Below are 24,965 nucleotides of genomic sequence, written 5' to 3'. Positions count from 1 at the left end.
CACGCACACACACACACACACACACAAACTTGTGGCAGGTAGCAGAAAGGTCTGAGTCTTTGAAACTCTGTTTAAGCGTGACAACATGAAAGCGAGGGTGGGAGAGATTAGGGTGCGTAATGGGGGCATTAGGCAGTGAGAGGGCACGCTGACATGGCAGGTGTGAGGGTGAAACTCAAGCTGCTTCTCCAGTCCACACACAGGAGAGTGCAGGAAACACAGGTCTTCAACACACATTATCTGAGAACAAGATCACGCCGACACGGCCCGCTCCATAAAACCACTAGAGCATCGTAACAATGATTTGTAAACTAAAAAAAATATGTTACAAGTGCAGAACTCCACAGAGGACATTCATACACAATATACTAACACACTACAATCAGAGTAACAACGCTTCAGTCCCACTCTGATGAAAACTGCCTTTGACCATACGGGAGAGCATGTTATTAGTCCCAAAATGTTTAAGCTACACAAAGAGAAAATGGGGGCGCAGACTCACAGTCACGGTGAAATGATTCAGCCCCACAAAGAGATGTGGGCCTGCAGTCAGTCCATGTTATGAGGGACTGAATGGAAAAGGGGCAAAATGCATGTGTGTACACTGGCTTAACCAATCCAAAAGGCCTGTGGGAAACAGATATTTATTTCTCTTCACCATCTGTTTGTTCCACATGGAAGAATGCAGGATGACAAAGAAGAAAAGCCCAAAACAAGGCCTTTTCTTTTCAGCGCTACGGAAATGCGACAGCAGCAGAGAAGGAAAAAAAAAAAAAAAAAAAAAAAAGAACCAGTAAGAAAGAAAGACACAGTGCAGTTTTCTCCCCGCTCCTATAAGAGGGAAGGGGTAGGATCTAAACTCCATTTAGGGCCCTGTTTACCTAAGAGATGAGCTGCTCCTCACATTCATTCACGAGTCCCCACCTCTTCATCTGGTCATGAATATTCCCATAATCCTTTGGCCCCAATCCCAGCAGCCCCCTCTCTTTTTTTTTTTTTTTTTTTTTTGGAAGGGGGCGCTTTGGACCATTCAGGACACCCCCCAATCCCTCTTTTGAAAAGGCTCTCGGCTGATCTCCACATGACATGATCTCTCTTTCACTCTTACTCTGGCAGGACTCTGTGCATTGTGGGGACCGCAGTAACACAGAGCTGAGGAAAAGCCTATAATTGACCTGTAATTAGACAGTGAAACAGCGTGGTTGAGGAGAACAGACACCCCCCCCCCACCCACCCACCCCCCCCAAAAGAAAAAAGATCGAGTCAGAGCACGGGATACAGCAGAGAAAGACAGAATTAAACCCAAAGAGAAGCCAAAGGAAACTCTATCCCTTTTTATAGAGGGTACCCTTCAGTTTTTGCCATCAGGGAAGAAGGCATTGGGTAAAGAGAAAGGCGGTGGAAGAAAAAAGAAAAGAAAAAAAAAAAAAAAAAAGGTGAAATTAAAATGTGGTAACAGTTTTCATCAGCTCGGCTTTCGCTCTCTCCTCTTTCTGGAATTCTGGGACAGGGTTCAGAAACCGGTCAGGAGATTCAAAGTGTTGTTATAGCGGAGAACTTTGTTTTGGTGGGAGTCTGTGGTAAGACAAGCCAAAATAGCTTTGAAGGTTTTCACGTGTGGAGATGTGTACTCGCGTGAGGCAGGCATTCTGATGCACTGAACAGAAAAGCCCTTGATAGCAGTTGATTTGTCTGACAAGCCGGACTGTAACACACCACTATAAAAGAGCTGCAGGAGGGGAATGCCGAAGTGACATATAAAACTGCATGTCAACAGTACAACTCTGCAGCACAGGCAAGCACCACAAATCAGAGCTCAGAGTTATCTGTAAAACAGATGGCTGTGAGGATGAGAAGAGCTGTGGACTTGCTTTGCTAAAAAAGACAAGAGTTCAGGATGAGGGTAAAGAAGACTGCTCTCGCCGAAACGGAAAAGAAACGTCTTCATGGAAGGATCAGCGATTCAAAGTCAGGAATTTTATGAAATATGAAGACCAACCAAAAATCTGTGTTCTGTACACTTTGAAGGAATGCACAAAAAAAAACAGGACTGAGAAGTATCCTTGAGAGCGCTGGTTTGTCAGTAGCCGTGTGAGAGTTTTGATGGCTGGGTGACATAGGGGAGGATGTCTGCGTTACTGCCCACCGAGACCGGGACGGGAGAGGACGGTGCACACGGCCGTGCTGCTCGACCCGTCCCGCACAGGGCACCTCTGCATTTTGCACACCTGTACCGTTAGAACCCTTACCAAAGCACTCCCATGCTCCACAGGGCCCCCCCCGTCCCAGTCCAGGTGTGTGTTGAACTCTACGAACGCCTTGAGTCCACCGCCATCCTCCGACACCCCCCCCCCCCCCCCCCCCCCAAAAAAAAGCTTTTAATTACAGGGCAGAGATTGATGGCAACAGAGGGCAAGTCACAGCGTGGAGGAGCCAAACGGCTGCCTGGAGGACAATGGAGGGCTGTCCCTCAATCTGTGGGAGAGAGAGTGTTTGTGTGTGTTTCAGAGTGAGAGACTCTCTCTCTCTGTGTGTGTGTGTGTGTGTTCATGTGTATGTGGAGGTCTGCTCTAATTGCTGCACATCAGTCCAGTCAGAGCCAGACCAATGACCCCAAACAGCCTCTACAAACAAGCACAGAAGCCGCACCAGGCGAGAAAGACACCCAACACCAGCCCCAACACATGCTCACACACACACACACACACACACGCGCACAAAACAAATACACACATACACACACCCACACAAGCACGCACGCACCCCCAGCCCCACACACACCTTGGCCCACTCCCACAAACGAATCCAAACCCTGAGCTGCTCACACTGACAGCGGTGTCAAAGAGGAGCACCTTCTGAAAAATGCTAAACAGGGGGCCAAATTCCTTAACGCCTCGGGGGGGGGGGGGGGGGGGGGAGAAACTGCCACCATAACGGTGGTGAGGATTAGCCCAGGCCGAGCGGGTAAAGCGATCCTCCAGCGTGCTATGAGGATCCTGTGATCTGAGAGGGTGTCAGCGAACTCTGCCAAAACCTGTCATGCAGCAGTCCCAGCCCATGAGGTCAGACAGCCAGTTTTATGAGAGAAATGCAGTTGTGTGGGCTGAGTTTAATGTGGTCAAAGACAAAAGACAGTCATACTAAAACAAAAAAAAAAAACCCCTTAACTGTCTGTCCCTTTAAAAAAGACACAACAAAACAGTCAGAGTACTTGGCTTGTCTGGTGCCATCCAAACTGAGGAGAAGAAGAGAAGGAAAAAAGAAAGACAAAAAGGTGAGCTCCTGAAACAACTGCTCTATTTTTACCATGTAAGGGAGGAAGTGTATGGTTTTCCTATTACCTCATGGTGGACTATCTGACAGATAGATGTTGCGGCATGTCTGGGAGAAAGGGAAACGAGTGGTTAGGGGTGGGAGGTTTACTGAGATGGGAACAGATAGAAGGACGGAAACCCCCCCAACCCAACCACCCCACAACCCACAACTCTCCCCCCGAAGCTGCTCCCACCCGCATATAACCCGATGTCCGTTTCCTCCAGTTGCTGGTGACAGTGAGACTGGTGGGGGGGGGGGGGGGTGGGGGGGGCTCCTGACGCGACACTCCTTTATGGGGCGGACAAGTGCAGAGAGATTTATACGCACGAAGCGAGCAGGACCTAGGAGAGACGGTGGAAAGGGGGGGGGGGGGGGGTTGAGTGAGCGTGAGTGAGTGTGAGTGGGCGGCCGGTTTCCCAGCCCGGAGAAGAATGAAGAGAGGTCGTCACTGAAGGGGGGGTTGTTTGTGTGTGTGGTGTGGGGGGGGTAGGAAGGCCTTTCCTCCAGCTGTTTGAAAGTCAGAAGCTGTTTCCTCTAAGCTTGACGAAGAGAGGCAGAAACTCTTCCCTGCGACGGAAGGTCCCGGGCTGACATGTGCTCTTCCCATTAGAGAGCGTGGGGAACCCTCCGCGTGTGGTGGGAGGAGGTGAACGTGGGAGAGGAGAGGAAAGGAGTGAGAGAAAAAAAAAAAAAAGAAAAAAAAGAAAAGAAGGAAAAGTGCTGGCCAGAGATGAAAAGCAAAACTTACACGATCGCTCGTAAAATAACACTTGACAGCTGAGTGGGTGCCGTTTGGGCCTTTTTAAGCCTACCGCGAGTTTGGATCCTTTGGCGCAAAGTCAGTTTTTAACATAAACTTTCTGATTTAAGAGAACAGGTTTGTCCAGATAAATCATTAAGAGAACAGCAATAAAAATGGCTGTTTTGAAGAAGTAAGACACAGTCTCCATTTACAATATTCTGTTTGACTTTCACGTTTCCAGGAATATGGGTGTACCGTGAAAAACAAAAAACAACAACAAAAAAAAACATGGCTTTTAAAGATACCCGCAGAAAAGGAGCAAGGAGAGAGAGAGAGGGAGAGAGGGAGAGAGGGAGAGAGAGAGAGAGAGAGAGAGAGAGAGAGAGAGAGAGAGAGAGAGAGAGAGAAAAAAGACTGATTGATAGGATTTGAGCTTAACTTAAAGAAGCAGCCAACTCATTTTCTCAGGCACTCAGAGGTTTATGAAGAGCATGCGATGGGGCCCTAGCAGCCTGCCAAAGGAATCCTGAGTGATTGATTGAGGGCAATTCCTTCAGCTTTGCTTGTCAGACACGCAGCTGTCTGCGATGTATCAAGCCACGCGACGTCACATCCTGAGGATAACGTCGTACTGCTGTCAATAGCACACAGCTGTTTTATGCAAAGGTCCACGATTCTCACATTACCATTGGCTGATAAGCTGACAGAGACTCTAACGTTTACAGCTGGATTGTACTGCAGAGCCTGATTAGATAGGGGTGAAGACACTGTAACTAGGGCGGAGGGACCAGACAGTGTCTACACAAGCTTCTGTGGTGACCTAACGCCTAGAGTAAACACTGTTAACCCCTGCGCGCACACACACACAAACACATGCACACAAAGCCTGGGAAGGTTACAAATGTATCCCTGCTACAGGATGAGGAAGTGCTGGAGACCCTTGCATTGATCCTGAGTAATCTTTCCTGAGTCACCCAATCAGAGACAAAACAGAATGAAGTCAATGTGTGATTGTGTGCATATGTGTGAGAGAGGGCCACACAGTGAGAGAGAGAGAGAGAGAGAGAGTGTGTGTGTGTGTGGGTGCGTGTGGGCGTGCGTGCGCAAGTAAGAGAGAGTGAGAGAGAAAGAATGAGACAGAGAATAGGAGACAGAGATGGAGTGTGTGTGTAAGAGAAAGAGAGACAGAGTGAGAAACAGGGAGTGTGTGTGTGTAAGAGAAAGAGTGAGACAGAGAGTGACAAACAGAGAGGGAGTGTGTGTGTGTGTGTGTGTGTGTGTGTGTGTAAGAAAAAGAGTGAGAAACAGAGAGGGAAACAGAGTGTGTGGGTGTGTGTGTGCGTGTGTGTGTGTGTGCGTGTGTGTGTCAGACAGGGGTCAGGAGATGGAAGAACTAGAGCATTCCAGGGAAACAGGTCCGAACAATGCCGAGCAGATTTCTCTCAGCACCTTGGAGGTAGGCACCACGTTAACCTTCAGGGATGTGTAAGGGGGAGAGGAAGACCCCAGAGAGGTGAAGGTCACAGTCACTTTTTAAAAACTGGTTGAAGGACGTTCTTTAGGAGGGGGAGAAAGAGAGCAGCTGTAAAAAATCCTAGACTGTTTACAGTGCTGAGAGGTGATGCATGCTTGTCTCCAAATTAATTCTGACAATACAAAGCTTACTGAAGAAAAGCGCTTTTGCAGCAAAAGCAAAAAAACCCCAAAAAACAAAAACAAACAACAAAAAACTATACGTATTGCACAGTTTGCGTTTATCACTGTTTGTTGCTACAGAACGACCCTCTTTAAGCTACTATGCTAAAATTTAAAGCTGACTTTGGAGGTGAAAATGAAAACTGTGAACTGACATGTCCAGTTCCTGTCATTCAAAAGCCCAATTGCAGTGACTCCCTCAATATCCCATGCTTGGTGGAACCAGAATTCTGTTAAGAATTATGCTTTTCTTGGCGGCGCAAAAAAAGGGTGTTTACTTTGTTCGCTTAGACTTTCCCCAAAAATTCTAAAACTGATTTTGACTGGGGACTAAACTATCCATACATATCACAGTCAGAACTGTGAACATCACTGTGGCTGGTGAGAGGCAGAAATGGCATGGGGAAAGCGTGTCGGCTTTGGGCTGGTGTAATGAAATTCAGTCTATTAGAGAAATTAGACGTCTTCCAGCGAGCCATCGCCTGACGCGCCTGCAGTTGCGTATTAGCAGCACGGGCAAGGTGCCAACAAAGGCACAGTGCCATGCAGCTGCTCTGGCTCGCGAATCCTCCCGCGCGCTCCTCACACACACACACACACACACGCTCGACGCATCACCCCACCCACAGACTACCAGCAAAAATGACAAGCCTGAACGCAGCCTGCTCGCACGCCCACACACCCAACACAAACACGCACAGACACACACAGGCATACACGCGCACACACACACACACACACACGCACGCACACGCACGCACACGCACACGTACAATTCCTCAGTGTGAAATCAGAGCGGTGAGAAAGGGCAAATCGCTCTTAACACCAGACTCAGCCCCGGGGGGGAAATTTTTGCCTTTGTTAAGGGAAGTACACTGATTCCTCTACCCCTCTCACCTCCAGCCCACCTCCTTCACCTCCTCTTCAAAACAAGCAGACAGGTGAGCCCGGGGTCAGGAGGCCAGACCCCTTCCCACCCCCCCCAACACCTGTGGGACTTCAGTGGTCCTGAGGGCATGCAGTGTGGAGTTTGACCTCTGGTCTTAGCCATGGGCTCTTAGCTACTAACAATACATCTCTCACTTTATGAAGGGGGTGTCTCTCCCTCCAAACCAACTGCAACAACAACAACTAAAAAAATAGGGAGAGAGAGAGAGAGAGGGAGAGAGAGAGAGACAGTGAGAAAGAGAGAGAGAGAGAGAGAGAAAGAGAGAGTAAGAGAGAGTGAGAAAGAGAGATACAGAGAGAGAGCGTGTTTCAGCAGCTTCAGCTTCCCCCAACCCATTGTCCCAAACTCCTCTGTGACTCCTGTTGTCCCAAACTCCTCCGTGACTCCTGCTGTCCCAAACTCAAGAACGATGCCATCTGCGATCGATTAACTAGTGGACAATCTCCCCTCGCTCTACCCCTCTTGTACCTGTTCGTTCTGCGGGAGAAGGGTCTAATGACAATCGCACCAGGGTTTCCGCTAGGATTTTATCTTGCCAGCTCAATGTCCAGAAAGAATTTATTTTACCAGACAAATTTGCAACTTACTAGTCATGTTTCAATAACAATCTACGTTACAAGTGCAAATATAATGTACACCTACGTTGACGAAAGACTGACAATGACCTCAAATCAGACTATTTAATGAACAGTAACGATTTAGCAACACTGTACAAAACACCAAAAGTTCTCTCCAGCATGACTTCATATGGATTTTTTTTTGCGTGTGTGTGGATCTGAGATATGGTGAGGAGAATATCGACTGAGAAAAAGCTCATTTTCAAAGCTCCAAACTCTTCTCCTCTGGCTTTGCCTAATCGGTGTGTACTGAAGCAAAACGTTGATGCGGACAGTTCGGAAGGATAATGGGCTTCCCTTGACTTCACAACTCCTCAAAATAAGTCTTCAAAAGGTCTGTGCATAGGAGAAGCTTCATATAACTGCTAACTGTGGTTAAAAAATTGATAGGAGTTTCAGATAGAGTGTCTGAAAACGCTGACTGACAGTTTGAACTAAGAGACCGAGCCCCAAGTTCATTACTCCTCCAAAAAAAAAAGAAAAAGAAAAAAACCCTCTGGTGAGAATCCATCTCGTGTTTCCTTCCCGTCCGTGAAAACGCAGACGCACACGACCCGCTCCCTTTTCAAGTCCACACAGCAGCAGGCTGCACCTGTGGCTCAGGTGAAGTTATGGTATTGGCTGACATTCTACCCAAAGGCAGATCTGGGACCAGTCTGTAATGTGAGCTTACAGTGGATCACCATGAGTAGATAGACTATGACATTCAGATCCCAGACCAACAGGGTTCCCCATCTCACCTAAATCCCTAAAGTCCAATCAACTGGCCACTGATTACACCCATCTTTCAGATCAGAAGCACAAGAGAACATCTTTGCTCTCTGCCACGCGAGAGAGCATGTTTTTTTTTTTTCTCTCTCTCTGTGAGAGGAAGGTGGGTCAGTTTGGCGTGCTGCTGCAGACACTCCCTCATCGAACATCAAAAGCCGTGAGATCTCTGGGAACATGATGGCACCGTGTGCAGGAAAAGACAGGCAAGGCCGGGCAGGCCCTGGAATTCCTCATGACTTATTGAAGAAGGGATCAGGGGAAGTCAGGCTTCTCTCCCAAATTGTTTCCCACCTTTTTCCCCAGGGTTATGTTACAGAGAACTGAGCAAACTTGGCCAAAGTAATTAAATGCCTGTTGTATGCAATGGCATTAGGATAACAGAAATAAGCTTTAAGCATACAAGAGCAAGCACCACCTGTCTCTGCGCCTACCAAACCCTACACTGGCACAGAGAGGGGGGGGGGGGGCGGGGGCCCTAAATCATAAACGTGTTGCTTTTTTAACCTCCCTCAACATCGTTTCCTCAACAAATCACTGTCTCCAGGGTGGGAGGTGCTCCATCAAGGCATTCATAGGTGTTGAAAATGAATAGTGTTAGACTGACTGCAATGTGACTGCTAAACGCCTGCTCCTTGGTGTATGACAAAAGAAAGAAAGGAAAAAAAAAAAACCTCTTTTTTTTTGGCTGCATGGGGAACTCTTGCTCTATCCATTATCCACAACAAAGCACTTAGCTGGAACTCCACTCAACATGCTTCAGTCATTTTTCCTAATCAGCTACAACCTGCAGTTAGAGAGACACTGCTCTTTTCACAGGGTACTGCCTTTAGTTAGACTCTGTGTGTGTGTGTGTGTGTGTGTGTGTGTTACTGATTGCTAGGGCAGCGATGCACGGATACATGTCCAGACTTGTCTTTATTAGCATAAGAACCACTTCTTGGGAGGCCAGCGTTGTGTTTTCTCCAAAGCGGTGGCTGTCCACTGGGCAATGTCACGGCTAAGAGGACAGGCATCCACTCCAAGGGGTAGAGTCTTGACAGACGTTAGGCTTTAACAACAGGGAGATTTACCAAGGGCGGGCTGACACAGCAGGTTCCACAGTAGCTCTCTGAATGGATGCACACCTTGGGCCTTATACATTTCCTCCCAAAACTTCCCTTTACATTCAATTCAGGGTCTTGTGAGCAGACTGCAGTGTTGGCCAACTTGTCTTTTCCTGGTCCAGAGATGAAAGTCACTTCTGTTTCCTTAAACAGCTACTGTAGCTGTCAGCGGTCTATCTGCACGCACGGCAACCAAACACAAACCACCGGTAGAAAAGCCCGGTCTCTGCTACAGTAGCTGTGTGGACCACATAACGATCATTCACAAAGGCCCAGAGGGCACGTGCTTTAGTTTAGTGAAATGACCTGACCTCCCTCTCTCGCCACCCAGGTCGGTCAGGCTGTCCTTAACCCGAAAGACCTGTGGAGCTTGAACCAGACAAGCCCATGCCTCAGGAGAATGTGGCTGAGATGAGCGGGGAGATGAGCCTCAGAGCAGTGTGGCTACAGCTAGTAAATCCTTTCGTCCGGCGCCGTGACACTTGGCTAACCTGTCGGACGGGCGCGCCAGCTTCCCTGATAACGTCAACGAGCTCTCTCTTCCCACTGAGCGCTTTGAGTGGACCCTTAACGACGCCAGGACCACAAATCAATGAAAAGAAAAGAGTCGCTTTTTATGGCCAAACAGAGGAGTGGTGTGTGTGTGTGTGTGTGTGTGTGTGTGTGTGTGTGCCTGAAGAAGCCATACAGGTGGTTACACCATTGTTTAAACATACACTCTAATTTGGGTGGTGGTACCATTAAACTCTTTTCTGTTATCAGTGTAATAACAGCACTGACTCTGAGCACACACACACACGCGCACACACACACACACACAAGTCTGGGCATGTCAGCCTAGCCTCCACAAATTGCTGCTTTAATCAACAGGCTGTTGAACAGTTACCAGGGTGGTGGGCATGAAAGACAGCAAGCGGTGTGCAGCCAAGAATGAATTCTATCTCTCTCTCACACACACACACACACACGCGCGCACACACATATGCGCGCGCGTGCAAACAACCCTTACACACACTTTGTACCCTGTGCATGACAACACAAGAGAGGTAGAGAAAAAGAAGAGAAGAGGAGGTAGCAGAACTAATGGTGAGAAGGACAAAAATGACACACAGGGTGACTCCACTAACTCTCCAAGTTTAAAATCATTACCCACAGCAGAGCTGAACGCACGTCTGACAGCCAACAGCAGATTCACAGATGTCAAGAGAATAAACAGCGCGCCCCCACCCCACCCCCTTCCACACACATAACGGAATTTTCTCAAGTTCTCCTAAAGTGAGAGTGGGAGAGACAAACGCAGCACAGGACAAGCTGAGCTGAAGGCAGTGGGTTCGTGAGCATTGAAAATATAAAGGAGCCATGGTGCTGACACTACAGACTTTATATCATACTTCATTTTCCAAGGTCCAGTGACATTCATGCCTTACTACAGCCAGTCTCGGTTTGTTGAACTCCACTGCCCTCTGGTGGTATTAGAGGGGAAAAATCCCTCACACGCGTCCACACACTCCCGTCCACACGTTCGCGGCCACACACATACACACTCACACTCTCATACTCACACACTCTCACACTAACACTAACACTCACACACTAACACTCACACACTAACACTCACACACTAACACTCACACACTAACACTCACACACTAACACTCACACTCACACACTCAGACACTCACACACATAGAGCAGTAGGAGGGCAGACCTGAACGCTGTGTTAGAATCAGAGAGGTGAAAAGGTGGACAGCTGAGGCTGAAGTGACAGACTTACTGAGGTCCTCGGCCAGTTGTACTCTCCTGCCTGTGATGAGCTGGACTTTCTTTCCATTATCTTCCCCAAAGTCCTCCAGCACTTCTTTTACATTTTTCTCCAGACGCCGCACTGCAGAGCCAATGACAGAGACTCAGAGACACCACACTAAAGGAGCAGGTTCAGTAGCTATGCAGTCATGGCTGAATTTATCTGTGTGTGTGTGTGTGTGTGTGTGTGTGTGTGTCAGACTCTTACCCTCTGTGTTGGTCAGCTGTTGCCTGAGAGTGTTGGCTGTGATCGCCAGCATCCTCTGGATCCTCCAGAACAGTACCACATCGTTACACTCCAACTGAATGTATACACACACAAGCACACACATACACACACAAAAACACACAGACGCACACACGCACACAAACACACACACACACACACACACACACACACACACACACACACACACACACACAGACACAAACACAAACACACAGAGTTATCTGCCATGTCGACCACAGAAGCTGATTTGTTGTAAACAAGAAATGCATGTCACTGTAACATAAAATTTAAAAAAAAAAATAAATAAATAAATAGAAATGCTTCTGTAGTGAATCACACATTGGCTGCGTGTCTTCTGTCGTACCTCAGAGTCCACAAAGTGTCTCTGGTAGTAGTAGAAGCCCCGCCGGCACAGGTTGCAGTGAAAGAGAGCTTTCTGCAGAAAATGACGACGGTACAGCTGATGCCACGTGTCCTTAATCTGAACGGAACAAATGAAATTAGATTACATTACAGCATATGGAATTACATTACATTCAATTACATATCTGCCCCACAGTCTTAACCAACATGACAAGCAGTACATTAAAAATGTCATAACTTGATCAGAAGGAAATACTTCATCTCTGTGAAATTTACATTAAATAAGACATCACTGATCTTTCTTCATTATGTACGTCTGTGTGAGCGGAGACAAATTCCAGCAGGTCTCCATGTGGCAAGGGAAAGACGAAAAGAGAAAGAGAAACAAAAGGCCAGGATGGGGCCTCACCAGAACTGGGTCCACCTCCACCCCCCGGGCCTCCAGGTTCTTGCGGACGGTTGTGACCTCGTCGTTGGCCAGGTAGGCGGTGTGGTCCTCCTGCAGTTTCAGCAAACGCTCCAGCTCGTTTTTGGTTTCATTACGGATGTGCTGGAGGAGGCAGACCGACCAGGGCAAACGAACGTTAAAGGGACGTTTGATCAGACAGAGAATTTCTACTAGTACCTATAACTCAACCTCTACCACTCTACAAGACATATAGGATCACACAAATGGAACCTTATTAAACTGGATCATTCAAATGGAACATTGTGACATCTGATTTCTCATGGGAAATCAAAGCGGTCATCTCTGCTTTACCAGAGCAGAGGCGTTTCCATGTGATGGTACCTGCTCTGGAGTGCGATTCTTCCAGGTCAGCCACCTCTGTTTCCAGTCTGGCCCCACCATATCAGCTATCACTGAATCAGCTATCAGAGACAGAGAGACAACTCTTTCGATTAATTTGGAATAAAAAAAAAGAAGACAGAAAGTTATACATACACACTCATGCATACACACACGGACACATTCTCTGAGTGAGTTAAGTGAATGATGAGCTTACTGTCTTTGAGCCGTGCCTGTAGCGTCTCCTCCATGAACTGGATAGCAGCATCCCACTGGGGTTTATCAGTGATGGAGCGATCCTCTAACGCGTTGTGCTGGATTACTCTCTACACCACAGAAAAAGCAGCATTCACTTTAAACCAAGCTATTGCTATTATTTCTCCACACATCTTCTCTTACCCACACATAAGCACTGCATGGTATCATGGTATATTACGGTATATCAGGATATTTAGATATCCCGAAGGTATGATTTTCAATACCGTCAAAAATACAGATGTTCCTCTTTCTACTGAACTGATTCGAAGATGGTGTACTAACGAAAGTAACCTGTACAATGTGAAAAAATAAACGTGCATATGGAATCAATATTCATCATAGTCGTAAAATGACTAGAGCTTTTAGATAACCACTGGCCGATCAACCAACAACTGATTCTCTTTATTTATTTATGTATTTATTTTTTTTAACACAAATACCATCAGATACTGTATACCCCGGTGAAATGTCAGCAAGGTATGCAGAAGATGAAAAAATAGGTACTGCCCAAGCCTACCCATACATTCTAACACGTCTTCTTTATGATAAACTGCATTTTCCTCTGTATACACCAGCACTACAGTAACATTTTCAGTTTGGAAAGGCAGTGGTTGGCTATATAATAGCTATTTAACTATAAAGTTTATATATGAAGTGAGTACTAGCAACTGCGGGCACACATTAAAGGGTTAAATCAGGATTCTGACAAACGTAATATCTAACGAATCACAGCAGACACAGGGCTTGATTCCAGGACATGTGTGAACTCTTGTCTTGGACTGGACTCTTGAATCCTGAATGGAGAATCTCTAATCAAAAGGTAAGACAGCAGATGGTAGAGTGGAGTTTAAACAGGCAGATCAAACTACCATAACATATAACCATACCACACCATAAAAAGACCAAACTACCATACCATATAACCATACCACACCATAAAAAGACCAAACTACCATAACATATAACCATACCACACCATAAAAAGACCAAACTACCATAACGTATAACCATACCACACCATAAAAAGACCAAACTACCATAACATATAACCATACCACACCATAAAAAGACCACACTACCATACCATATAACCATACCACACCATAAAAAGACCGAACTACCATAACATATAACCATACCACACCATAAAAAGACCAAACTACCATAACGTATAACCATACCACACCATAAAACGACCAAACTACAATACCACACCATAAAAAGACCAAAGTACACTACCATATAATCGTAAAATACCATAAAAAGACCAAACCATAATACCATATAACCATACCATACCATAAAAAGACCGAACTACAATACTATACACCCATACCATAAAAAGACCAAAGTACAATACCATATAACCATACCATACAAAGACCAAGCTACAATCCCATATAACCATACCATACCATAAAAAGACCAAACTACCGTACCATATAACCATACCATAAAAAGACCAAACTACAATACCATATAACCATACCACAAAAAGACCAAACTACAATACCATATAACCATACCACAAAAAGACCAAACTACAATACTATTAAACTCCCAAAAGCACTGATGGGTAGTCTGAGATCTTCGCCAATATGTATTCACATTGTTTCCATGAGTTTCCATGACAACAGTGTGTGTGTGTGTGTGTGTGTTTTATTTTCTTTTTGTTTACCAGGCTGTCCATTGCCCGTTCATTCCACTTGTGTCGTTTGATGCTCTCCTCTTTGACCGCTTCCTTTAGCTTGTCAAAGATATCATCCTGGTCCTTCCCTTTGTATTCTGCCATGAAACGAGCAAACTCCTCCTGTAGCGTCTCCCAGGCAACCTGCACGGCAACAAATACCAACGCAACCGAACAGGCAGAGTTACTTTTCAAAACAAAATCTACAACACTGGTTTGAAAAAAAAAAAAAGTCTAATCTTCCATCTTCCAACTTACAGATCTGACCCCCTTTTCATACCCTATTTAAGAGTGGGAAAAGTCCACGCTACCATAGAAATAAGACAACTGAACTTTCCATACTAAAGAAAACTGATACTGTCACGTAGCAAATGTCACAAATTTGTTCTCAAATTCTTTTAAATCAAATTTTCTCGGACATAACTGAGATACAATATACATCTATGAATAAAAAAAAATTACATGACTACAAGACCCCGCACATAACAGCAGGCCACCGCTGTGCAATCATTCAGTTACATTCAGTTAAATTCACAGGACTGTCTGTTCCTGTATTTCATCTTGATTCACATACACTACTGTTCTTACACACAGGGCTCATCCACACACTACACACAGTCTGAGAGAGCAGGACTGTGGCGACAGACTCATTACCTCCAGGGCTTTGTGTGGCAGCTGTTTGTCTGTCCACTGTTTGAGTTTGATGTCCACGGTGGTGTTGAAGGTTCCAGAGTTCATGGTCTGAGCAGCGGGCAGGTAGATATTCTCTATGACATGAGTGGACACCCTCTCCCACAACTTCTTCTGCAGGATGGACTCCCTAAAGGTCAGAGGTCAACCACAAAAGCCCAGTCAGACACTTTCTGTCAAGTTTTTAATTCTCTTTAAACGACAGAAAGATCTCCGTGCAGACAAATCTGACATCTCACACAGATTCCACATCTCTTTTTACCATAAGACATATTTCACTACGGCGTATGAAAATATATTCCCAGTCTGGGACACGTTTCTCAGTAAAACGCTGCAGCTATGCAGCATAATTGATATTAAAGCTGCATTTTAAAGTCTTGGTTGAGGGAGTTGTGGGCCCTGACAATGGGACCAACATCTCTGTGCCCCCCACAGGCCGTGACCAGACTCCTTCATCATACACGGCCGCTCATATTTCATCCTTTCCCTGTTAGCTTTGTTCTTCTATGCCGTATCAATACCAGCATATCCAATACAGCCAACTAGTGCCGGCAGCCTCAACTCCGCCGCCGCTGCTATTCATCATAGCATTGATCCGCACGACTGATGGAGCACGCTGGGAGCTCCACCACCACCACCTGATCTATTCTGTTTAGCTCTCTCTCCCCAAGGCTCAAAGCTCCCATAACCTCCTCTACGTCCAACTCACAGTCAACTTGGCCCTCGCCATCACCTCCGCGGCCAAGGGCCGAGAGAGCCGCGTCGCTGCTATGGCAACGCGCGCACGCATGTAGAGCCAGTAGACAAGATCTGAGCGGTTGACGTAAGGTTGGCTGTTTAAAATGAGAATAACGAAGTACGTAAACGCAGCGTTTCAAAGACTAGACTGTCAGAAGTTGGGTAATTTTCAGCAGGAAGGTGCCGCTGTCTGGAACAGGGATGGGCGGTAATTGGTTGATGTCAGATGTTTGGGGCAAACAGGTCAGAAAAGGGAATATGAGAATGATTAAGACTGATGTTCTGCTGTAGCGCACTCAATCATGCATGCATGTAGAGACAGAGAGAGAAAACAGAGAGAGAGAGAGAAAGAGAGAGAAAAGGAAAGAGAGACTTGCCAGTGTTTGGGCGTGACTTGACTCAGGCTGATCACTTCATCCAAGATTTCGTTCTTGGCCTTCTCGAAGAGCTCGTTCTGCAGATCGAAAAAGTCAAAAGTCAAACGCGCTGTTTCCATTTCACACTGTTCAGCTGTGTTCTGCTCTATGACGTCTTTATGAGTGTTCATTCAGGTCAGCGCAGGGACGCTACAGCCGACAGCGCCTCACGACACCGACTGGCGTTTCGTAGACCAACGAGACCAAAGCACATTCACCAGCCTTAAACATTAAAACATCGGTCTGAGCATTCCCATGCTGTAAACATGTAATAGACGGAGTGAGAGAAGTTGAACTTGTAAAAGGTGTATTTCATACCCTGTCCAACTCCCGTAAACGTGGGTAATTATTCTTCCACTCAGTCTCCAGGTTGAAGCGTGACGCTAAAGGGTTAGGAAGAACAGAAGAGACCAAAAGTGAGAGGAGACATCAGGTTACACAGTATCACTTACACTTCTGACATTTACCGACACTGTCTGTTTTCACCCATCTCACCATGAAAACATTTCTCATGTTCCTGAGACTCAAGTCTTAAAGACGACTCTGAATGTCTTTTTGATGAAGTAATGACACACAAGTTCAGTCACTTAATATAACATAAGTTACTGGACTTGTAAGTGTGCTTGATTAATGGGGGAGGCTGATTCTATGAACCTGCTCCATTAGCTGGCACCTGTCCACACTCCACTTCACAATAACACAGTCAAATACCTAAACAATGCATAATGATTTTGGCTGCATTAAGCATCATTCCATCGACGACTACACACTCCTACACGTAATTCACGCGGCAGAAATGCGTTAGCTAAATTCTGTTAGAAACGCCAGCGTAGACAGTAAGTGCTCTCCCACGCTAAAGGAGGCAAAGTTCAGAACCAACTTTCCAATGATCGTGACCCCCGCCCCCCGCCCCACCACTAAAGCACCTTGCGGCCGGGGCAGCGCGGCCTCTGATCGATGTGCCTGGAGAGGAGGGGAGGCCGGTCACCACCGTCCCCGTGGCCCCTGGGGGCCTCCCGGGGCTCGGCGCTTTCGCAGACCTGCTGTCTCTCTCAGACAATGGAAGGCACGCTAATTGCTCCGGTTATCGGGCTGGGCCTGAGGCCGTGCGCGGGATCGATAGCCCACACAAAGGGAAGAGAAACGGCCCAGACGTGGGGTAATAAATCTCGCGCGGAAACCATTGTTAGGCGGCCAGGCGTTGGTGCAGCTGGGTAATTGGCGACGAGGTGCGTCAGTGTGACAAGACAAAGGTGGGAAGGGTGTTGGAAGTGAATTAGGTATGACAGGGATATTGGTAAAATATATATATATTTAAAAAAAAAAGTGGGGCCCGTTGAATTGGCTGGTGTTTCAGAGGTAAGAGGGCAGCACACAGCAGATACACTGGTGTATATTTAACTATACAGGCCCTCCCACAGGACTGATATGAGCACTGCTTATTAGTGATCTGAGGATGCAGGTCGGCAGATCCCAGTGTGTGAATAAGATAAGGAGAGAATTCAGAACCATTGTATACCTTAATGTCTCCAGGGATCCAGCTAATCACTGGCCTATATGGTCCATCTGACAGGGACTAAACTACATTTTTTCCTTTGACAGTAAGCAAAATAACTAACACTTGATAGCACAGACTCACAACCGTGTCTCCAAACATCCACTATTATTATCAACGTACTAAGTAAAAATGTGAAAGCCTGTAAAATCCTTTGTGCAGTTTAGTTAAACTGCACACGTGTTTCAGCAGTAAAGTTCTTACAAATGTGTAAATACAGCACACAGGAGGACACTGTACATAGTACAGCTTGATGCAATGAATGCCTGTGTTTTGTGTTATTTTACAGTGAGAGTTTATGTAATGAATGCCTGTGTTTTGTGTTATTTTACAGTGAGAGTTTATGTAATGAATGCCTGTGTTTTGTGTTATTTTACAGTGAAAGTTTATGTAATGAATGCCTGTGTTTTGTGTTATTTTATAGTGAGAGTTTATGTAATGAACGCCTGTGTTTTGTGTTATTTTACCTTTGAAGGCGTCAGCCTGCTGCTCCACTGACTCTCTGACCATTTTCCAGAAGCAGTCAGACACAGCCAAGCTCAGGTTCTTGGTGGTCACTTGGTGAGCCTTCAACATACCATCCCTGTAACAGATTGGCACAAGCTTCAGTCAGTCAGCACACAATACCAATCAGAGTTGAGAGAACATGATACATTAGGGCTGAGTCCCACCTTAGCAGCCTGGAGTTCTGGAAAAAGTCCTCTTCGTAGTCTTTGATGGAATCAATACTTTCACTACTGCTGCCTGGGAGAGAGAGATAAAACATGTCTCATAAAAAACAGTCTAAGAACAGGTTTGAAAGACACATAACCCTAAGTGTGAGGTTGTAAACACATGTTCTGAATGTTTTACCTTTGCCAGTAACGACAGCAAAGTATCCCAGGGCCTTCATAGGAAAGAGCTTTCCCTCTATTATCTGCTTAATCTTCAGGACAAAGCAAAGCAGGTTAGAAAGAAGATCAATATATGCAGCATGTGTAAAAATGTTCTAAATTCACCTGGATGTAATTATATTCAGTATAGTGTTAATAATAGTAAAAATTAACTAATCTTCATGGTTGCTGTGACGACTGACGGACCCTGAAATATTTTATGATCTACTACCGAAAATGCAGCAAATAGCTCCATCTACTGGACAACACTGGGAACCAGTAACCAGGGCAGGAGTGCAAATGATGGACGTGGTTGTGTTATATATCATTTAAATGTTAAATATTATTTGTGTTATACAATTATAACAATCCTCATCTCTTTGATAACAGAGCACATGGGCTGCACTAAAATGATGACTTTAATAAAACTATGAACATACACCGATGTAAAATAACCCTATTTTTCAGTTAGAGTGTGTTTGAGAAACATAGTCTTACTCGGCTTGGACTGGCCAGGTTCTTCTCGGCAAGGTCCACTTTGGTCAGAACAAAGATGGTTCTCTTCCCCTGAGGGTCCATCTGACTGACCAGGTCTGTGACAATACTGCGTTCAGCATCCACAGAGCCGTCTGACAGAGAGAGAGAGAGAGAGAGAAGTTTATGGACTGTTTAAGGCATTTGTGGGGTGTATAGGAGCATGTGGTTGTTAATGTCTTACCCTGAATGCACAGAATGATGGCATTGGGGTTCTGCATGTAGGCTTTACTGATACTAAATATGGTCTCTTTAGTGTCTGCCGCCATTCCCGCTGTTACAGTCTGTAACACACACACACACGAAATAACCAACAGAGCCTTATACACTTGTCATCAGTATTTTTTTTTTTTTTAGTTGTTTTTGAGCGTGACAGTGACACTTACACTAATGACTCCTGGTAAGTCCACCAGAACCATTCTCTGGATTCCTGGACCTTTCACACTGAGAGAGATGGTCTACCACAACAATAAGACAAGACAAGAGTTTAAGTATTAGTAACAAATGCAAATAGAAAAAAGCAAAACCATGTTACACCTGTACATGTGAGAGTGTGTGGGTGTGTGTGTGTGTGTGTGTGTGTGTGCCTGTACAAGTGAGAGTGTGCATGAGTGTGTCTCACCTCAGGGCTGACAGTCTGACCCTCCTTCACACTCTTTCGCATCCTGATCTCAATCTCATGTCTCAGGGCTGCTAACTACAGGACAGCCAGACAGACCAACAGAGAGAGAGAGAGAGAGAGAGAAAGTCAGATACACAGTGAAACATGGTGTTGTTTGGTCCATTACCGGTCATTTTCAAAACATGTAGAGTGAGATACACATTGTATGACTGACTTACATCCTCCTCCTTTCCAAGGTCAAACTCTCGTGAGCTGTCTTTAAACATGGCCACATGGTGTGGGCCTTCACTTAGTGTGACCTGCAGTCCAAACAGAACGGCAGATTAGCCTCAAACTCACAGTTCACACAGGACCATCTACAAGTAAGCACAAAGCAATTTCAGAGACAAAAAAAATGGTCCTGAAGCAGTAAATCGTCATGTTGACAACTGTGTCCGGCGAAAGACTTCTCTGTGTAACATAAGGACATTCTGCCCACTCCCCCGTGACTGTGTGAAATTACTCCACTGAGGATCCCAAACGACACCTGAGTCTCTGCAGTGAGCCCTTTACAGCCCGTCTTCACAACTCGGCGTGGTGCGACCACCAAACACAACGCCATCCTTCTCACTGAACCATTCCATACAACCCTCTTCAGCTCCACAACCCCACAGACTACTAAACCCATCCACAGGGCCAGAGTGGACTCCAGAGTCTGCCAGCACAGAGGGTAGGTGGGGGGTCCATTTATCATAAGTCCATTTATCATAAGAGAAGATGGGAAACAGTCTGCTCGCCTTGACAGGTGACCGGGTCATCATTTCCCCCGAGCCGCGCGGAAAGATCCGGGCCTGGGCAATCATCTCCAGCACGCTGGTCTTCCCCGCACTCTGATCTCCAACCACCACCACCTACGCGCCAGACCGGACAGAGAGAGAGACAGAGAGAGAGAGAGATATGAATACAGCCGCTATCTCATCACGTTGGCATAAGCTTTTGAAATACTCTGCTAAACCACACGGTTACAAGAAAATTCCAGTGGCTCAGTGCTCGAAACAAACGAACTATTATACCAGCTAATTATTTATTACTGCTAACTGCATTCAAACACTCACTCGCTGCAAGCACATAAGGAAAAGACCATTCAAATCACACAGCTCTATCAGAGTCTGGTCATGAGTCCAGACAGCAGGATAATGTAGGTAGAAGAATTAGACACTGTGTGTGTTGTGTTGGAGGTCACTGACCCTGGGTAGGTGGTCCTGGGTGTTGTAGTTGGAGTCATAATCAGAGAGGATGTCCAACACTTCAGAGTACAAGTCAATGAGGGATTTCTGTCAGGGTGGACATGGCACAGAGAGAATTACATCCTGCATTAGTTTATCAGTCTAACTTTGTTCAAATGCAGAAAGGGTTCACACAGAGGCTGGAGTTGATCAAACTGACCTGGACCTTGGTTAAGGTGTGAAAAAACAAACAAACAAAAGAAGAAGAAGAAGAAGAAGAAGAAGAGGGGGAAAAAAAATAGCTTCTCAGCAGAGCCATACAACGTAAGAATAGATATTCACCATTCTGTCTTTGATTCTCACAACTGTTCCTTTTAACTAAGATGTGAATGGAAGGACTAAAACAGTGAAATGCGCTTAAATGACGTGTCCACTGTGTGGACATCAGTGGAGGACACGGGACATCTCTCACCTTGACCTTCCTCTGATGGATACCTTTATCGTCCTTCTGCAGGACGACTTTCCGCAGTTCCTTGTTCTCCTTCTCCAGACGCTCCAACATGCGCTGGTACTTGAGCTACGAGAGAGGAGAACGTCTCACACTAATGCCATTAGACCACTCTGCTTCCTCACCGTAGCTCATTAAACTTCCTCACACTATCTTTGTAGGCCAGTGCGGTGACAGTAACTCCATTTTCTCCAGTAAGTTTCAAACTGTCTGAGCTCTGAGATGTCTCAGATTGAAGCATTCTAATACAGAGATTTTTGTAATGTTAAGTAGCTATGGGCTCGTGGTGGTTAAGATCTTTGTGTCTGTTTCATCTCCCTCTCGGGGATCTGTTAAAGAGTTTTTCGCTCGCCACGGTCAGCCTGCTGACCGAGATGTCCTGAGACAGATGTGACCACGCAGACGCTGTTCGGTCGCCCGGCTGAGATATACGGATTAACTGAGACCGATCGTAAGACTGACGAAGACTAATCATACCTGGGTGCGGAGAAGCTCCTCCTGAAGCTGGTCTATTTTTTCCTTATCAGATGACTGTGAACACATAAAAGCACAGAGAACTCAGAGTGGGGTACAGGTTTACATGCCTGCCATCACCCCCACCCACCCCTCACCCAGAGGAGCAACACTACCAGGCCTCATGCAACACACAGTAAGAGTAGGCATCCCAGTGAAAGGAGGTCAGGTTAATACAAAACAGAAAAGAGAGAATCACCATCCGCCTTGATAAGCATTTATTTATTCCATTCATTTGTTCTGGTTCTACGTCACGAATCAAAAGCAAATCCCTGGACATGAAATCAGACAATAGAGGAAAGTCCTGTAAAAGACAGCTGAATCATCCATGATCAAATCAAAGGGGAATTATGAACAACAAGCAGGTCCACCCCTGCGATGCATGGTTTATGAGTCTGACAGAGAGACAGGGTGAAAAGACAGAGCACCAGTCAACGATTGGCTGACAGAGGACATACAAAAACACATTTACACACACACACATACAACACACACACACACACTCAGATGAGAGACAGGGGTGTGTGAGGTGATTTGGCGTGTGATTCCCACGTGTATTGCTTGAAAAATGCATCATCTAAGCACTGTGCCATAAATTACACTTCTGATTAGTGTTTTTAAAAACTAGTCCCATTGGTGGATTATCAAAAAACACACAGCAGTGTAATCAGATCTTCATGCAGCAGGGTGGCACTCCACTGCATGCAAAAAAACCCCCCAAACATTGGCAAAACGTTGGCCAAACATCAGAAAAGCCTTACGAAACACCTGCAGCAGGCGGAGTCTGATTACTGCAGCAAGATTACTGATACTTCGGCATGCTAGTTTGTCAGCGCTATAAACGTAAATCTTGCAATGCTAGCGAGACTGCAGGACAACTAGCGTGCGGCTAACATCTCTCTATGCTCACGCCAAGTAGGAATTCTGAGTGGGACGGAGGGATTTAGTGGACTACACAATCAAGCATGTTACTGAACACTTTGTATAGATACTCAAACTGCAGCTGATAAACTGAGGTTTACAGGAATATAAGAAGGGAACAGTTAAACAATTACACTAATAAACTGGATAAAAATCATCATCTAAATTTTATCTAGTAGCTAGTAGTTCTGCTCTAGTATAGCACACTTTTTTGTATAGGAAAAGATATGGAAAACTAGAAAAGGGGAAATAGCAATAACCTATAATCACCATCAACTGACTAAGATCCATGTAAACACAGACAGGGTGAGAAAACTCCAGAGATACTGATGGTGCAGTACTGGCCTGAAGGGTTCGAATCAAACTGAATGGTCCGTGAGTGGACGGTCATCTAAGGTGGAGTGGAGAGCGGGTGAATTTGCACCTATAGTACTGAACAAAGGGGGGAGGGGGGTGGAGTGGGCCTTCACCTTGCGCCTGTGTTGCGAGGGGCTGGGACTTGGGTTCGGGTTCGGGTTCGGGGCCGGGGCCGGGCTTGGACTGGGTTGGGGCGGCGGAGTAGCGGGTGGCGTGGGGGGCGTATCCCGCGCATTATTGGCGGCCGCCGCCCGCCGGACTTCCTCCTCGTGCTGCTGGATCTGCTGCTGAATGAGAATGAGCTCGCCGAGCAGCCCCTGCTGTGGGACGGCACAGTGAGAAAGGAGAGGAGGAGACAGCCGTCAATCAAGCTACTGTCCAGTCGGACGCCTGGAAAACGGGCGGAGCTACCCAAGTTGACTCGGCATGTTCTAACGGAGAATTCCACAGTAAAACCGTTTTAATTTAAGAATGTCTTGCCACTCACCACAAAAGTGCCAGAGCTAACAGCTGTGTTTATAAGCACAGCCGAAACGACTCCTTAGCCAAGGAGACAACTGATACCGCAACCAGTGTCTCTCAGCCAGCGGCAGGACCATTCAGATTAATCACATCATTCATACAGTGACCTTGGGTGACTTTACGGCCATAAACCATTGTTCAAACTAAGGACGCAAACGTATCCTTCATTCCTCAATAAAACATTTATAAAGGGGTCTCACAAATCCAGATGCAAAATGTCATTTTTCTCAGGGAGTTAATCAAACTGGTAAGACCCTCATACAGGGGAATTAAAGGGGCTTTAAAAAAGGCAATATACAAGGTGTAGCAGGTATCTGATTATGAAGCTCAAAGCCAAAAACACTACAGTGTCTGTCAGCAAAGCAAGCGCCTGAGGTGAAAAGAGGGATTTGTCAGGGAAAATAGCACAAATCTTGCTACAGCTGGCCAACAGCAAAGCTTCTCATTAAGGACCAAAGTGCTGAATGAGACAAGCTTTTGATTACTGTAGTGATTGATACAGTGACAGCCTAAATACCTTAAAAAAAAAAAGTATAACTGTCATTTTTCTCTTCGTCTATTCTAACTAACGTCTAAGACTGAAATGTCAAAGTTAAAGTATTGAGACATATAGGACTTTTTCATAAAGAACAATAGCGTCTTCCTCTCGTCAGATGGGCTTGTGTTGTGATGCTGAACAGAACAATGACTACAATGACATTTAATGATGTTTAACATTTAAACGGTGAAATGTTTATCAGAACACTGCGGGGGGTGAGAACAGGGGACACACAGAGAAAATGACAGACGACAGATATATGATACGGAGAGAGGGACAAAGGAAAAGCCGTGGTGTCGATCATGAGCTGAAACAAAAGCAGAAATGTGTCAAGGTTTGCCGAGTCAAAAGAGAAGAGGTAAAAAACAAAACAAAAAAAAAACAGAAAAACTGGGAATGGTTTCCTTCACGCTTACATCAAATTCTAAGTAAATTTGGACTGCAAAGCCAATATGTTGGCACAAAATGAGTGGCATCTTGATGCCAACACACACCTCGGCACAGGACTGTGTTAACAGCTTTGTAGTGGCAACAGTTCCTGAGGCTAATAACAGGGAAGAACAAGAGCTTGTCTGGCAGCAAAAAAAAAAAAAAGTTAAAACCTTAGTCAACCATTGTCACTAGAAAGCTATTAACGTGTTAGCATAAGATAAAA

The 24,965-nt window shown here is 45.8% G+C and overlaps 1 protein-coding gene across 1 annotated transcript in view; it reads right to left on the bottom strand.

Moving 5' to 3' along the window:
* Positions 1–24,965, bottom strand: part of opa1 (OPA1 mitochondrial dynamin like GTPase) — a 32,368-nt gene that overhangs the window by 2,032 nt on the left and 5,371 nt on the right. The window contains exons 7-29 of the mRNA XM_030791265.1: positions 23,364–23,570; positions 21,937–21,990; positions 21,424–21,528; positions 20,973–21,059; positions 20,523–20,636; positions 19,965–20,045; positions 19,747–19,821; positions 19,511–19,582; positions 19,309–19,408; positions 19,089–19,219; positions 18,571–18,643; positions 18,390–18,462; positions 18,186–18,301; positions 16,482–16,546; positions 16,121–16,201; positions 14,974–15,135; positions 14,311–14,463; positions 12,592–12,700; positions 12,378–12,457; positions 11,997–12,137; positions 11,589–11,705; positions 11,204–11,297; positions 10,967–11,077 (exon numbers count right to left, since the gene is read on the bottom strand). Of these exons, the coding sequence (XP_030647125.1) occupies positions 10,967–11,077; positions 11,204–11,297; positions 11,589–11,705; positions 11,997–12,137; positions 12,378–12,457; positions 12,592–12,700; positions 14,311–14,463; positions 14,974–15,135; positions 16,121–16,201; positions 16,482–16,546; positions 18,186–18,301; positions 18,390–18,462; positions 18,571–18,643; positions 19,089–19,219; positions 19,309–19,408; positions 19,511–19,582; positions 19,747–19,821; positions 19,965–20,045; positions 20,523–20,636; positions 20,973–21,059; positions 21,424–21,528; positions 21,937–21,990; positions 23,364–23,570 (2,401 nt within the window). The remainder of the gene's footprint in view (positions 1–10,966; positions 11,078–11,203; positions 11,298–11,588; positions 11,706–11,996; positions 12,138–12,377; positions 12,458–12,591; positions 12,701–14,310; positions 14,464–14,973; positions 15,136–16,120; positions 16,202–16,481; positions 16,547–18,185; positions 18,302–18,389; positions 18,463–18,570; positions 18,644–19,088; positions 19,220–19,308; positions 19,409–19,510; positions 19,583–19,746; positions 19,822–19,964; positions 20,046–20,522; positions 20,637–20,972; positions 21,060–21,423; positions 21,529–21,936; positions 21,991–23,363; positions 23,571–24,965) is intronic.

Source organism: Chanos chanos, chromosome 14 (assembly GCF_902362185.1).
Source record: "Chanos chanos chromosome 14, fChaCha1.1, whole genome shotgun sequence".
In the NCBI taxonomy this organism is placed as follows: Eukaryota; Metazoa; Chordata; class Actinopteri; order Gonorynchiformes; family Chanidae; genus Chanos; species Chanos chanos.
The sequence above is the reverse complement of the archived record's forward strand: the minus strand, read 5'-3'. Positions and strand labels throughout refer to the sequence as shown.